Source organism: Bidens hawaiensis, unplaced genomic scaffold, assembly GCF_021521415.1.
Source record: "Bidens hawaiensis isolate Kalapana, Puna unplaced genomic scaffold, B.hawaiensis_p1.1 tig00074143_1, whole genome shotgun sequence".
Lineage (NCBI taxonomy): Eukaryota > Viridiplantae > Streptophyta > Magnoliopsida > Asterales > Asteraceae > Bidens > Bidens hawaiensis.
The window spans coordinates 781-15,997 of NW_027502874.1; the positions used below are offsets into that span (position 1 = coordinate 781).

Consider the following 15,217-nt stretch of genomic DNA (forward strand, 5'->3'; position numbering starts at 1 on the left):
ACTAATCCGACCCGAAAACCCGAACCGAAGTAATTCAGGTTGGTTCTCGGGTTTGATTTATAAGTTTCGAGTCAACCCGAATAACCCTAATAAACTTTTATTTTTGAAATTAAATATATTTTTAGGTATAAAAGGTTTAGTCTTAGCCACTAACGTTATCAAAATCTTGTCCTAATAAATTGTTGTCATTACAACTATTATAGATCAATTGTTTATTGTTAATTTATGTTTTCCGTTGATTACTAATAGCAACCGTAATCAAACAACTAAATCACGTCCGATTGAAGACGATTATGATTCGAGTTAGTTTTACTCTTCTTTTGGATTGTTTAATCAAGTTATGTTTGGTTTATCATTTGATTATTTGTTTACGAGCAAAGAATAATATGTTGTTTTAGTTTTTAGCATTGTAGTTATAAAATTTTTTTGATTTTTGTTTTGTTTTCTAGGATACTCGAAAACCGATTAACCCAACCCGAAAAAACGCGAACCCAAAAAAACCCGTGAGAGATTTGGGTTGGGTTTCGGGTCAAGATTTAAAACTTTGAAACCCGAAGAACACGACCCAAAAAACCGAAACCCGAAAACGAACCCGAAGAACACCCCTACCCAAAATTACTCGAAAAAAACCTGAAAAATACCCCAAAAAAGTGCAGCCTCATAAAAAACTCAATCTATACCCCGAAAAAAACTTGAAAAAACTCCAAAATAAGTTTTCTCAATACCCGGTTCTATACTCGATTTGAACCCAATTCATATGGTATGGCTTTTAGAGACTATACCCGGACCCGAACTCAACCCGATTATTTCCAATATCCGATTTTCTAATACTCAGCCATACCCGAACCCGAATTCATACCCAGAACATGGTATACAAAAACATGATTTGTGCACCTCAACGCCATTATCCCTTTGGGCTAGACTAACTGAGTAAGCCCTTGGACTTGAAGTCCTAAAATGATAAGCAGGCCTGTGTTTCGGCCCAAATTACACTCAGACCCTAAAACCAGTTAACTTAACCACCTTCTTCTTCTTCTTCTTCTTCTTTATTCTTCACCCGCAGTGCTGCAATTTCATTTAACACTCGCACAGACCTTCAAACGCCAATTTAACTAACTCGCCGTCAGAAAAAATAGCAAGCAGAATGAGGAAGAAGGTGGACGAACGTATCCGAACCCTAATTGAGAACGGAGTCAAAACCAGACACCGTTCCATTTTTCTTATTATCGGCGATAAGTCTCGTGACCAGGTCACTCCACCTTCTATAACACATACACACTTGTTATTATATTATATTATATTATATTATATTATATTATATTATTTTATTTTTATCTGTATGTATTAATATTTAATATGTGTGTTATGTGTTGTGAACAGATTGTGAACCTGCACCATATGCTTAGCAAGTCAGTTAAAAAGGCTAAACCTAATGTGCTTTGGTGTTACAAGGATAAACTTGAGCTTAGCAGGTGCTTATTTTTACTAATTTTGTGTTTAGTTATATTTTGGTTTTTAATTGATAAGGATTTGCTGAATTTAGTACATATTATAGCTGTGAACACGTTAAATGCTTATTCTAGTTATTAAGTTTGTTTGATTAAGTTTATTGAATCGTTGTATGCTTTAAGATGCTGTAAATTTGATTATCACACAGTTAATGAGCTGAGCTTGGCTCATTTTAACTTACGAGAGCTTGAGCTCGGCTCGTAAGTTCTGTTTTCTAAAGCTCGAGCTCGGCTGGTGAGTCGTTTTTCGAGTTTGGATCAGGCTGGGCTCGGCTTGTTTGTTATTTATTAGTTAAATTTGTATATATTTTTAGTTCTTAAGTTGAGAAAAACCATAAACGAGCCGAAGCTCTGCTCGGGCTCATGTGCAGTGCCTTAAACGAGCCAAAGCTCTGTTGTGCATTGTGAATATAATATATTATATATAAAAGTCCAAAAGAGTTAAAACTTAAAATTACACAACGCTTGACGGGCTTAAACTATCTTCCCATACGAGACTCGGGCTCGAGAACTAAACAAGTTATTTGAGGCTCGGGCTCGATAAGGCTCGGATTATTTTGATCTTTTTATTGATTTGATCTCGAGTAGCTCGCTAGCGGTTTGGGTCGTTTGCACATCTATCACAGAGTCTACCTAGAATGGTTCTGGCTAATTTTGTTCATTGTGTATGTGTCACAGTCATAAGAAAAAACGGGCCAAACAGGTTAAGAAGCTCATGACAAGAGGACTTTTGGATCCTGAAAAAGTGGATCCTTATTCACTTTTCCTTGAAACCGCGGGAATTACTTATTGCCAGTACAAGGATTCTGAGAGGATTCTTGGAAATACGTTTGGCATGTGTATATTACAGGTAGATTGAAATCTGTAATGTCTTTAATGTCAAGTTCTATTGTAGCTGGTACATTTTCATAAGCAAATGTTTTTTTGTTTTTTACCAGGATTTTGAGGCTTTGACACCAAATCTTCTGGCTAGAACTATAGAAACCGTGGAAGGTGGTGGATTGGTTATTCTGTTACTTAGTTCGTTGAAATCACTTACTAGTCTATACACCATGGTTATGGTATGTGTTGAATCACTAGCCTATTATACAAATAAAAAGTCTTATGAGTTTAACAGTTGTGTAGATAGCGTAATTCTCATTTAATTGTCTATGATATTTAATCTTGATTTTTCATTAAATTTCTATTGTATAACTTGATTGGTGCTACCTGCAGGATGTTCATGAAAGGTTCCGAACAGAATCTCATGCTTTAGCCACCGGTCGCTTCAATGAACGCTTTTTACTTTCTCTTGCATCATGCGGTTCATGTATGGTTATGGATGACGAGTTAAACATATTACCAATCTCATCTCACATGAGATTAATAACACCAGTTCCAGTAGAAGAGGTAAATTACTGGTCTCTTTAACATTTTAGTGTTGTATATTAATATCAAACCGATGAGATTTGGATCTTATTTTTGAAATAAAAGGACTCTGAGGGGCTTTCAGAAGCAGGGCGTGATTTGAAAGATCTGAAAGAGCAATTGAAAGATGATTATCCTGTTGGTCCGCTGATTAAAAAGTGTTGCACATTAGATCAGGTACTAATGCTTCTTATATTTGCTTATTTTCTTCTTTATGTTTATTGCTACTTATTTCTACATGATGCCATTACTCATAACCATTCCAACATACCATCTTCTTTTGATTATTTCAATCAATGGTGTTTCTTGATTATGACATTTTACTCTTTTTTGTACACATGGAGCTAACATATTGTAAATTTATTTATTTAGGGTAAAGCTGTAATTACGTTTCTTGATGCGATTTTGGATAAGACACTGCGTAGCACGGTGGCTTTGCTTGCTGGTCGTGGTCGTGGGAAGTCGGCTGCACTTGGTCTTGCAGTTGCTGGAGCCGTTGCTGCAGGGTGGCAATCTTACCTATTATTCTCTGACATAACATATCAGACTTTTTTATTTTTGTTATATGCTTTGATCTAATATTTTAATGAACATACCATTCTGCAGGTATTCAAATATTTTTATTACTGCTCCTAGCCCAGAAAATCTAAAGACATTGTTTGAGTTTGTATCAAAGGGATTTGACATGCTTGAGTACAAGGTGAATCTTGTTTATATTTCATATTTTATGATTATTTCAGGGTGTGTAACATGTTATTTACTGTATTTTGCTTGGTTTTGGTTTTTTGTATAGTTATGATTGTATTTGTTGTTGATATGTTTTACTGACATTTGTTTAGGAGCATTTGGATTATGATATTGTCAAAAGCTCAAATCCAGAGCTCAGGAAAGCAACTATCAGAATAAATATATACAAACAGCATAGGCAGACAATTCAGGTTTTCATACATGCACAACTGCCCTCCTGGTATATTAATTCTATTTTTTATATCACCGTAGATACTTATAAGTTATAACTATATGTGTCATTGCAGTATATACAACCTCATGAACATGCTAAGCTGTCTCAAGTTGAACTCTTGGTGATTGATGAAGCGGCAGCTATTCCACTTCCAGTTGTGAAGTCTTTACTCGGGCCTTATTTGGTTTTCCTTTCTTCTACTGTTAACGGGTATGAAAATATACATATAAAAGTATTTATATGTATTGATCTCTATGTATTTGTGTTTGTTACAACTTCTCATATTTGCATGATCTATAAATGTCGTATTGTTGTATATCTTTCTTAAAGGTATGAAGGTACAGGGCGATCTTTATCATTAAAGCTTTTGCAGCAGTTAGAAGAACAAAGTATAGCTTCTACAAAAAGCACAAAAGCAGATCCTTCTGGTATGATAAGCTCTTAGTTAAATTCCATGTGAATTTATGTTAGTTTGTTTTAAAACTTAATGTAATTTAATTTGTTTGAATGCAGGACGGTTATTTAAAAAGATAGATTTGACTGAAGCCATTAGATATGCGTCTGGTGATCCAGTTGAATTGTGGCTGAACAATTTACTTTGTTTGGACATAGCAAATTCCATTCCTAGCATTAACAGGTTAGTTTAAGAAATAAAATGTGGGCGATATATATTTTTTTTGTTTTAACGTTATAATGTATCGTCTTTATGTGCAAGCAGGTTACCTCCTCCAAGTGAGTGTGATCTTTATTATGTTAACCGGGATACACTTTTCTCATATCATAAAGACAGCGAGTTATTTCTGCAGGTAGTTATGATCTTGTTTGTTATTGGTTTTTATTTTATTTTTCATTTATATTAATAGCTTACAAGGTTTCACTTTATTCAGAGAATGATGGCTTTATACGTTGCTTCTCACTACAAAAATTCTCCAAATGATCTTCAATTATTGGCTGATGCTCCAGCCCATCACTTGTTTGTATTACTCGGTACAAGCTCTGTGCTAATTTTCTCTATATTGTATTATTATCTTTAGTATGGATTTTATTGATTTTACTTTATTTATTATGTGTGCAGGTCCCGTCAATGAATCAAAGAATCAACTCCCAGATATTCTTTGTGTCATCCAGGTTTGTTTGTTTTCATTTCTTTTAGAAGCTTCATATCTATGTAAACAAATGGTGGTTGATTTGATTAATGGTTGTACAGGTCTGTCTTGAAGGGAAAATTTCAAAGGCTTCTGCAATGAAAAGTTTAAGTGCTGGTCATCAGCCTTCTGGAGACCAAATTCCATGGAAATTTTGTGAACAGTTTCAAGATAACGACTTTCCGAGTCTTTCTGGTGCCAGAATCGTACGCATTGCGACACACCCAAATGCAATGAAGGTATGTGTTTTCATTAGCTTCACTTTCTTTTTTATCTTTTATGTTTTTTTATCCTTTTAAGTGCAACATGAATGACGGTGATCTTATTATATTGCAGCTTGGATATGGTTCAGCGGCTATAGAATTGCTAGCAAGGTAGTGGAATTTTATCTTGTAAACGTCCTGTTCAGGAACATCAACGCACATGAACATAAACAAACATAACTGAGCGAAAACCCAGTAAAAGTATACGTGAACAATCAGTGCTGTTCATGTTCGCTTGTTAACTAACAGTGCTTTTCATGTTTGCCTGTTTAACTAACCGTGCTGTTCATGTTCGCTCGTTTAAGAACAAACGTGCTGTTCATGTTTGTTCGTTTATTAAATAACCGAACTTCCTGCTGAACGATTCATGAATGGTTCATTGAACTTTTGGTTTGTTTACAAGCCTATTAATCTATTTCATTTATAATTTATTAATATTATGGTGTAGGTACTTTGAGGGTCGAATCATTCCCACTTCTGAAGAAGATGTCCTGAATAATCCTGAATCTTCACCTGTCAGAATTACAGAAGCAGCTGAGAAAGTAAGATCTTACTTTTAACATATTTTTTAATCGTAACTTTTGTTTTTTCTTAACTTATGCCAAAACATTATTTGTATTAACTGTTAATACAGGTGTCATTGCTTGAAGAAAACATAAAACCAAGATCAAATCTACCACCTCTTCTTGTACACCTATCTGAAAGACGGCCCGAGAAGCTACATTATCTTGGTGTCTCATTCGGGCTTATTTTGGACCTATTTCGTTTTTGGAGAAAACATAAATTCGCACCATTTTACCTGTGTGAAATTCCAGTTAAGTTCATATTGTTATTATTAGTATCCTTACGTCTTTATCCTCTCTTTTAAAGGCTTAATTAATCCTAATAATATGTTATCAGAATTCCGTAACTGGTGAGCATACTTGTATGATGCTGAAAGCCCTGGAAACCGATGATATCGAAGCTAACGGATCAGACGAATTGGGATTCTTTGGTCCTTTCTATCAAGGTTGCTTATCTTATGAATAAACTTTGCTGGTTAGTACAATATATAAAGTATTTGAAAACTAATTTCTCTCGTATGTCTTTAGCTTTCAGGACATCATTTGCTAGGCTTTTATGTTCTCCAAGATTTAATACCATGGAATACAAGCTTGCAATGAGGTACGTCTCTTGTTGATTTTTTAAAAAAATGTTCATGCATAATTTTAATTATGTCATATATTTGTTTTTGTAGCGTATTGGATCCAAAACTGAGCTTCACTGATGAAGACGCTTCAACAATTCCACATGAAACATACAGTGATATCCTTAAATCTCCAGTCAGTATGAAAAGACTGGAAGCTTACGTGAACCAACGTGCTGATTATCACTTGGTAACAAATCTTCAAAGTTATAAAATTGATTTTTTGAAACAAAACATAGGCTGATATTTGTGTATATTATTTTGTTGGACAGATTTCAGACCTGAAACTTTCACTTGCATACTTATACTTCCAGGAGAAGTTACCAGTTCCGTTATCATATGCACATGCCTCTGTGTTACTATGCATGGGCTTACAAAATCAAGATGTGTCTTATGTTGAGGTTTAGTTTGTTTTTAACTGAACTCTTAACTAGTTATTTTAATTAATTTATTTTTATATTTGATTCCTTTTGTTTTGTAGGGAGTAATGAAGTTGGAAAGACAGCAAATTATGTCTTTGTTCTTTAAAGTGATGAAAAAGTTTCACAGATATTTGGATTCGGTATCCACAAAACAATTTAGTTCAACTCTGCCTCCAGTCATAGAAGTAAGCAACAAGTTTAATTATATTAAAATTTTATTTTTTTGAAAGGCAGCATTTTATTAAAACTCAACGAACTAGCAAGCGGCTAGAACGCATAACAACAAACAAACAAGATCTGTAGGCACTACCAAACAACATACAACAGCAACAAAATTAAATTAATTTTCTTCAATGATTAATAATGTCTACTATTTAATATCAGGTGGAATTGAGGCCCCACGAGATTACAGTGGAAGAGGATCTCGAAGAAGCTGCAAAGAAAGCCAAGGTTTGTTTGGTTGACCTTTGATGTAAATTGTCTTGATAATTGATATTTGAACTTAAATTTGTTTTGTGATTGTGTTTTAGGATAATTATAATGCAAACAATGATGGTGCATTGAACCCAGAGTTTCTCCAAAGGTACGCGATTGCTGATAGGGATGTGGAGTTTGAGAGTGCTTTGAGAAATGGGGTGCCGGGTGGTGTGATTAGTGTCAGGTCGAGTAAAACAAAAGCGGAAAAACATGGGAAATCAAAAGATAATGATAAGAGTGACAAGAAAAGAAGCAAAGACGGAAGTTCTTCCAAATCATCAAAGAAGAGAAGGACCTAATTATTTATAATTTGTGTTATTCTGCTCACAGTTTTGACATGATTGTTAGTTTTCTATTTATAATGCTATGTTTGTAAGAACAAAAGGTCTTTGATTCTTAGACGGGATTGTTATGTTCTTGGGAGCAATTTTTTTTGGCAAAATTGGATTTTATCTTGAAGGTTTCAATACTTGCGTCTAGAGGTGTTTTTGCCTTTTTTTTCTCGAGTTACGAGTTTTTGGGGTCGGGTTCTTTGGGTTTTTGTGTAGGAAAAATTTAACAATACCTGACTGATTTAAAGTTTGGACTGGTCGAGTATGGGTTAGTTCGGGTCAGGTTCGGTTTTTGAGTAAAGATGTAAATAATGTATATATATAACTTTTCATGAAATATCAAAAAATATTATTATGCTACTAAAAAGTATATTCAAAATTCAAAAATTAACTATGTTACCGAGTTTCGGTAACTAAGTTGATGCCTATTAGTAGGAAATTGCTACTGATTTTGAGTAACTTTAGAAAATGAGCGTATGCTATACACTTCCTTAATAATTAACTATTATCAACATACCTTAGAGGCTCCTTAATAATTTTAAATGAGCGTATGCTATACACTTCCTGACTTGTATAAGTTTTTTAGGACTTCTTTTTTGGTCTTCAATAAATCCTGATTATCCAAAATAGCTTGATGACATTAAAATCGTCAATAAACTTGTTCCAATGATTATAGTAGTTGAAGGAAGATGCATTGTTTTGATTTAAGATTTCCACACGTAAAACTTTGCTATTTATAGAATTGAGGCAGAAAATCAAGATGTCAAATTCTCGATGGACTTGTAAACGAGTGTGAATGTGGTGTTAGTTATAACAATAATAATAAAAAAATATATTGTATTGCCATTTGCATTTGCATTGTTTTGTTTTGGCGTTCCATTCATAAAGCAAGAAAAATCCTAGATAAGTTTTATCTTTTAAAACATTAGATTTTCATCTGATTATTTATATTTTAGGAAAATAACATGAAATTGAGAGTGCCACCCACACCACAAATGAAGCCCTCGTCATTCGGCCATAGAAAGACCCAGGTGAAATGTGATCGCCCCCCTTGGCTTCTTGTATTAACAAGGCGTCTTGGTTTTGATCGTTTTGACTTTAGTTATTGAATAACATAAATATTTTGAATGTTAATACAAGTTCATATCCATTGGTAATCAATTTAAGAGAGCATTTAACAACTTGAAGATGTATAATAGTTAAGTTAACACCACCTCTGGCCCTCTCACATGGTTCGTTCAAATAATGTGAATGCAAGTTGTATCATGTGTACAAGTTTCCCTTACACTTAACCGGTTTCAAAAAGGCATCATGTTTGGTATACATGTTAAGCTATCCCAGACACCCTCCAGGTTGACCTCAGCTAGTAATGGTTCGGCTTCATTATTCGGGTTTAGCTGTTGGTTTGGTGAAACTAAATCGGAGAGAGAGAAAGTGGGTACCATAGAATGATTTGTGTTGTGACCAATTGAAACTTAATGTTTACATTAAAAAAATTCCCCATAAATAAAAAATACACCCCTAATAAATTTACAAATTTCCAAAAACGCTCTGCTTTTGACATGAAACTCACTCATTTCGTCGATCTCTCTCTATAAATCTGTACACCCCAACATCAATATGCATGTCAGCTTATGTACCAAGCCTAATTTTGAAAAGAATAAAGTGGCTACTGGCTAGTACCTTAGTTACAAGTGAACTAGAATCTCTAGTATCTAGTATTCACATGACTCTTCTTTATGCATTTGACATCCTATTTTAACAATGTTATTAACAGTTATGACCAATATTATCTTTTAAGCAACTTTTGTAGCAGATATCAAAAATTTTAAAACCGGAACTGGCCCAGCCAATTCATCGGGTTTACCAGGAACTGCTACAAAAACCTTAAACCACTAGCAAACTAAACCGGCTGGTTTTCATAAAAACCAGCAGACCAACCTAAACTGGACTGAACCTGAATAAATCATTGAGAATCACTGAACTGCACACGACCTAAGCCAATGGGCTTAATAAGCTATATAAATCTCCAAGACAGTTTAAAAATCCATGAAACTCAATGTGGAACAAGTTCAAAAAACAAACTATGATACGCTTTAACTACTCTCTTTCACCAGGTCTATATGATTGTATGTATCTTGTGTCTTGATACTAAACAATACAGATGCATATAATATTGGTGATGTTTAATATAGCATACATCACCTTGTTTGTCCAACAGTTTGATCGATATAAATTGAACCGGTTTTAAAAATATCGCTAGAGATATACAAAATTGGAAAGCTTTTGCAATAGTTTTCATTTCTTTCTATTTCAGTAATAACAGTTTTCTTAGAGTTAACCCGGTTATATTAAACCCAAACTGAACCATAGAGTTGAAATCGGTTTGTAACCCCACGCTTTGAAACCAATTTGAACCTGGTCAAATCCAAACTGACAAGGTTTAAACCTGGTTTCAAGCAGGTCAAACACGATCCTTTCCATGTTATAATCCAAACCGGTTTCACCAACAAAAGAATAAACTTCCACTGCACCAACCGACCTGGTTTCAATAACCGGCGTGGGCCAAAAACCTGATTTGTGCACCTCTATAAAAATTTTGGTAGTCTTTCTCTATATGATTTGTAAAACAAAAATCCAAACAAAATTTGAATAAGCAAACAATCATAAATCAGATCAAGATTACTTGCATACCCGCTTTAACATACTGATTCATCAAGAATCCACAAAGGTGCAAATAACATAAAGTAAGGTGTCTGTGTATATATAATAAAATCATAACAATGCAAAAGTAGGTAAATGACCAACCTTTGTTGTGTCTTGAAAATCACCTTCCAAGCCTAAACCTTTAAGAAAGAAGCTTGATGAACCACACAGCCATGTAAAACAAATATACCTGAAAACAAAGATTATGAACCAAAAACTCCAAAGCTCGAAAGTGTATCAATCGGAAAACATGAAACTACTTAGATTAAAGCAAGCAAATTCAATTACATGCATCTCCCTAAACACCCTTAAACAGGGTCATCATTAATTAATAAAAAGCCAGTTCTTTGTTCTCATAAAAACACCACTCTACTTTAGTTATTGCTATCATCACTGTGATTATTATTGTTTATGGTGTTATGGTTACTGCTGTGATGATTATGATTGTGATTGTGATTGCTGTTATTGTTCTCCACATTTCTTCTACTCTGCTTCAACTGCGACTGCTCCATCTGCGTCTTCATAAAAAACTGCATTCTCTGCAACTCAAGCTCCTTGGCAAACTTCATACTCTGCTTCTGCATCTCCACCATCTGCTGCAGCTTCGAACTCTCCGCGTGCTCATACGCCTCCCCAAATTTCATAATCGCCTTCGTCAATTCCCTTACCGAATCCCCCCAATTCTTTTCCCTCGTAACCCGCCCCTTTTGCTGCTGTTGCTGATTTTGAAACCTAGGGTTAATGTTTACATTAGACCTCGCATTAAACGGGACTCTAGCGCGTTTCTCGTACGGATCCGATTCCGGAGAGTCCGGCTCCGGTTCTGAGTCATCAGACTCGGAATACGCAGGAGGTGGACGAATCCGCTTCCGCTGCTGCTGCTGAAGCTTCAATTGCTCCTGCTGTTGTTGTTGCTGCTGCTGCAGGCGAAGCTGTTGTTGTTGCTGCTGTTGTTGCTGCAAGAGCAACAATTGCTGCTGTTGTTGACGCTCCTGCTGCTGTTTCAGCCTCAAACTCTGAACGGGCGCCGATCTTACTCCAACCGGTATCCCAACGGGAACGGACCTCAACGGCGGAGTAGCTGACGCGAGGTTACTTTTCGCAGTAGCGATCGGTCCAATCAACTCATCCAACCTGTCATAAAAGCTCCAAGTGCTCGGTCCACCACCCGCAGCTATCTTCGCCTTTTCCAACTTATACTTCTTCTTCACCGTATCAATCCTATTCTTACACTGAATGTCCGTCTTCGGAGCCTTCAAATAATCCTCTCGACTACTCACAATATCCGCAACCTCTTTCCAATGCTTCTGCTTCAAGTTTCCTCTGCTTAACTCCAAATACCGTTCTCCCCACGCCTCAATCAACACCGCCGTGGCTCCTTCGCTCCAGCAATCCTCACGTCCTCCACCACCAGATCCGGTACCTCCACCACCACCACCGCCTACGGTACGCGGTTGTTGTATCGGAAGAGCTAGGGTTAAGGTGTTCTGCGGCGGCGCGGCGGAGGCTACCGTGACGGTTATCCGTGGATTCGAATGGTGAGATCCGGATCCGGTGGATTGGTGGGAGTGGATGTCCTCGTCGTCTTCCATAACGGAAACGTAACAGATCTAACAAATTGTTGATGGGATAGAATGAGAGATAGAACCGGTAGAGCTGATAATAATAATAATAATAATAATAATAATAATAATAATAATAAGAAACGGATATAGAGAAAGAGAAAGAGGTTATTATTAGGGTTTAATTTAGAGAGAAAGGAAAGGAAAATAGATGGGAAGAGAGGGTAGTTGACCGGCCTTTTTTACGATAAGGGAATAAAAAGAATTGATCGGTTGACGGAGGAAAACGGAGGAGAAGTCGGCCGTCAAATATAAAGGACACGTGGAAACCCATTGGGGTTAGGTTTATGGCAAAGCCGACACACCGGACGTAATTAGTTTGTTAGTTGCCGGCTCCAGCTCCTGCTCCTAACCTCCTTCCGGCTGGCTCGGCTTCCCTCGTTTCGGACGTTTTTTATTTTTTTTGTTTTGTTTAATTTCAGTCTTTAAACGTAACCTACCTTTTATTCATCTTTTAAAATTACCTTTTCTTTCCACTCTTTTTATTTTCTTTATTTTTTAACTATTACGAATCTTATAAAAGGATTACTGGTTTAATTCTTCTTAAGACAATGTGTAGTTATAACTCTACACCCCCAGTCATTATACGCCACGTGGCGCCCAGTCAGAATTATGGTTTTTTACCAAAACAGGGTGTAGTCATAACTCTCCACCCCCAGGCGTTATGCGCCACGTGGCGCCCAGTCACTTTTACATTTTTTATTTATTTTTTATTTTTTATCTAAAGTAAATAACATATATAAGAGCATTCACATCCCATCCCTCATCACCATCTTTATAATTACACTAAAAAACACTACATTTCTCTCTCCAGTTCAATTAAATAATATATTTTATACCTTTATCATTACAGTTTTCTCTCTCCTCTACTCACAACCAACCTAACAAATATTAAAAAATAAATAGGGGCAAACAAAGTTCCCCAAATATTTCCCCAAATTTACAAAAAATCACTACATTTTTCTCCCCACCCTATAATTTACACTCACAATCATTCAAAACTCCACCCTATAATTGACCAATCCCCCTCATATAATTATGGGGGATGGGATGGGAATGCTCTAAAGTAAACACATATATGAAGTAAACATATCTTCAAACAAAACACCTACATACCAACTGGTTTCTCACTCAATTATCCTTATCCTTACAGTTCACCAAACACCCTTAAAACCCTAACACCGATTAGATTTCCACTAATCTCCTACTGTTTAAACTCAACCACCGAACCCTCAACAATATCACCACCGGACAACTTACTGCCACCGGTGAAGAAGAAGCGGAAGCCATCCAATTCGCCGGTCACCATCACCATCCATGGAAAGCTCGCCGGAAAACATCCAACCACAACATCACCGTCAACAACATCGATTCGTCGGAAAACATCCAACCTCTCACCGGACACCAGTCACCACCACCCAACAAGCATGGTCTAACATATATAACGGATATATTCTTGATTTTTTAGCCATTTCAGCGCGTTTTGTATACAACGCAGCCAAAAAAAATTATCCCATAACGCAGGGGGGGGGGGGGCGATAGCATTTTCGTCCATAACGTTGGTGGCAACGTTGCCACTACACTTGGTCTAAGGTGTTAGTTGGACGATCCAAAAAGCAATTGATCATATGACAATCTATTTTATAAGCATACTTGCGTAATGCCTGTGAACACTCTTCCAAATGCACGACAATACGATTAGATAAAACATGTTCAATTCAATAATTTAACTAGTGAACACTACCTACTCGTCTAGTTTCTTATCATCATATGATGTCGTTGAAACTAAATTATAGAGACACCAATCAGTTACATTTTGTTATATTGACTTTCTTTTCTTACAACTAAACCAACATGCCATTGACTTTCTTTCCACTCTTTATCCTTTTTATTTGTTGAATAAATAATGTTTAAATTTTGTTATATTGATGGAAAATTATGTTGTATTGTGAAAGTGAGTAAATAACAGGGGTTGGGGGAGGGATAAATTTTATTTAGTTTTTCGTAGAAATTAATACACTTCTTTAAAGTAGATGACAATTTTTAAATCTTTATATATTATAATTATAATAATTATAAACGATATGTCACTTGACATTTTTTTTAAGTTTTTAACTCTTTCATTGATTTTTTATTCCTTTTTAAATTAAATCGCGTATTTAACCAAACACATTATATTTATTTTGTTTTATGTAATGTTTCCGATACCCGTCACAGCGAGAAGTTTTAGTGCAAGTGACGTTATATACTAAGGAAAACAAAGAGACAAACATTTCTTGATATCCTTTTCATTAAATTACAACTATATTTGATGACTTATCGAAAACAAAAGGTTGTATGTCCGGCGTAAAGTACGAGTTGTATCTTGCTAGTTTTCTTATTATTAAAAAAAACTTAAAAATAATCCCACAACTCACATGTTCTTTCTTTTAGCTTGTTGCCCACCCTCATATGGATTGTCATGTTCAAACGCATGAGCAATCGATGATCAAACAATTTAGATTTTCTTTAACATCGTTAAACATAATTAAACTTTAATATATGTAAACAATCTATACTATATATAATACATCAAACAAGGGCAAATTAAGACACCCATTTATAAGTAATCTACAACACATAAAGCATGAGGTACATGTGTTAGTAAGGGTAAACATGTCTTTTAAATACAATCCATTTAACTTACAAGTTTGTTCCCTCACCTTTAATCATATTATGTTTTTAATTTAACTTGTAAACTAATTTCTCATCCATGATTTTTAAACGACTATAGCCTTTTCATACGTTAATATTTTTATAAACAAATTGCACCATAAAAACGAGCATTTTATTCTCTTTAATTTGGATATGATATTGTTGTAATTTTTTTCATTTTAAATAAATTAATATGTTACGTAGGGGTGTTCAGTGTCGGTTCTGATGGTTTTTAAGTTAAACTTGTGAGTCCAACCGTTAATACTGATTTGTTGTCGTCCAAAACCAGACTCAACCATTGAAAGTTGAAACCGAATCGTTACTAACGGCCTGGTTCCAGTTTGGTTTCACAGTTTAAACTTTAATAATAAATTTAGTTTAAAATAATTAATAATTTAAATGTACCGTCAATTTTAACTAAAAACCAACATAATATGATACTTGAGATGATCATAAATAAAAAATGATAATTTTTGCCACATAAATGGTAAATA

At 35.3% G+C, this 15,217-nt stretch overlaps 2 protein-coding genes across 2 annotated transcripts; one reads left to right on the forward strand and one right to left on the reverse strand.

Moving 5' to 3' along the window:
• The first annotated feature begins 1,083 nt into the window (after positions 1-1,083).
• On the forward strand, positions 1,084-8,121 carry LOC143606302 (RNA cytidine acetyltransferase 1-like). Its single transcript, XM_077082113.1, has 26 exons — positions 1,084-1,249; positions 1,381-1,472; positions 2,187-2,358; positions 2,447-2,569; positions 2,724-2,897; positions 2,982-3,092; positions 3,288-3,421; positions 3,522-3,615; positions 3,755-3,853; positions 3,950-4,086; positions 4,207-4,304; positions 4,390-4,513; positions 4,595-4,682; positions 4,764-4,863; positions 4,952-5,004; positions 5,084-5,260; positions 5,358-5,395; positions 5,733-5,826; positions 5,919-6,098; positions 6,185-6,293; positions 6,376-6,448; positions 6,522-6,660; positions 6,743-6,871; positions 6,952-7,077; positions 7,277-7,342; positions 7,423-8,121. Exons 1-26 carry the CDS (start codon positions 1,145-1,147, stop codon positions 7,666-7,668), a joined length of 3,081 nt encoding a protein of 1,026 aa, XP_076938228.1. The 5' UTR covers positions 1,084-1,144; the 3' UTR covers positions 7,669-8,121.
• A 2,383-nt stretch (positions 8,122-10,504) lies between these two features.
• LOC143606304 (trihelix transcription factor ASIL2-like) lies at positions 10,505-12,020 on the reverse strand. Its single transcript, XM_077082114.1, has one exon. It carries the CDS (start codon positions 11,997-11,999, stop codon positions 10,782-10,784), a length of 1,218 nt encoding a protein of 405 aa, XP_076938229.1. The 5' UTR covers positions 12,000-12,020; the 3' UTR covers positions 10,505-10,781.
• Between the last annotated feature and the right edge of the window lie 3,197 nt (positions 12,021-15,217).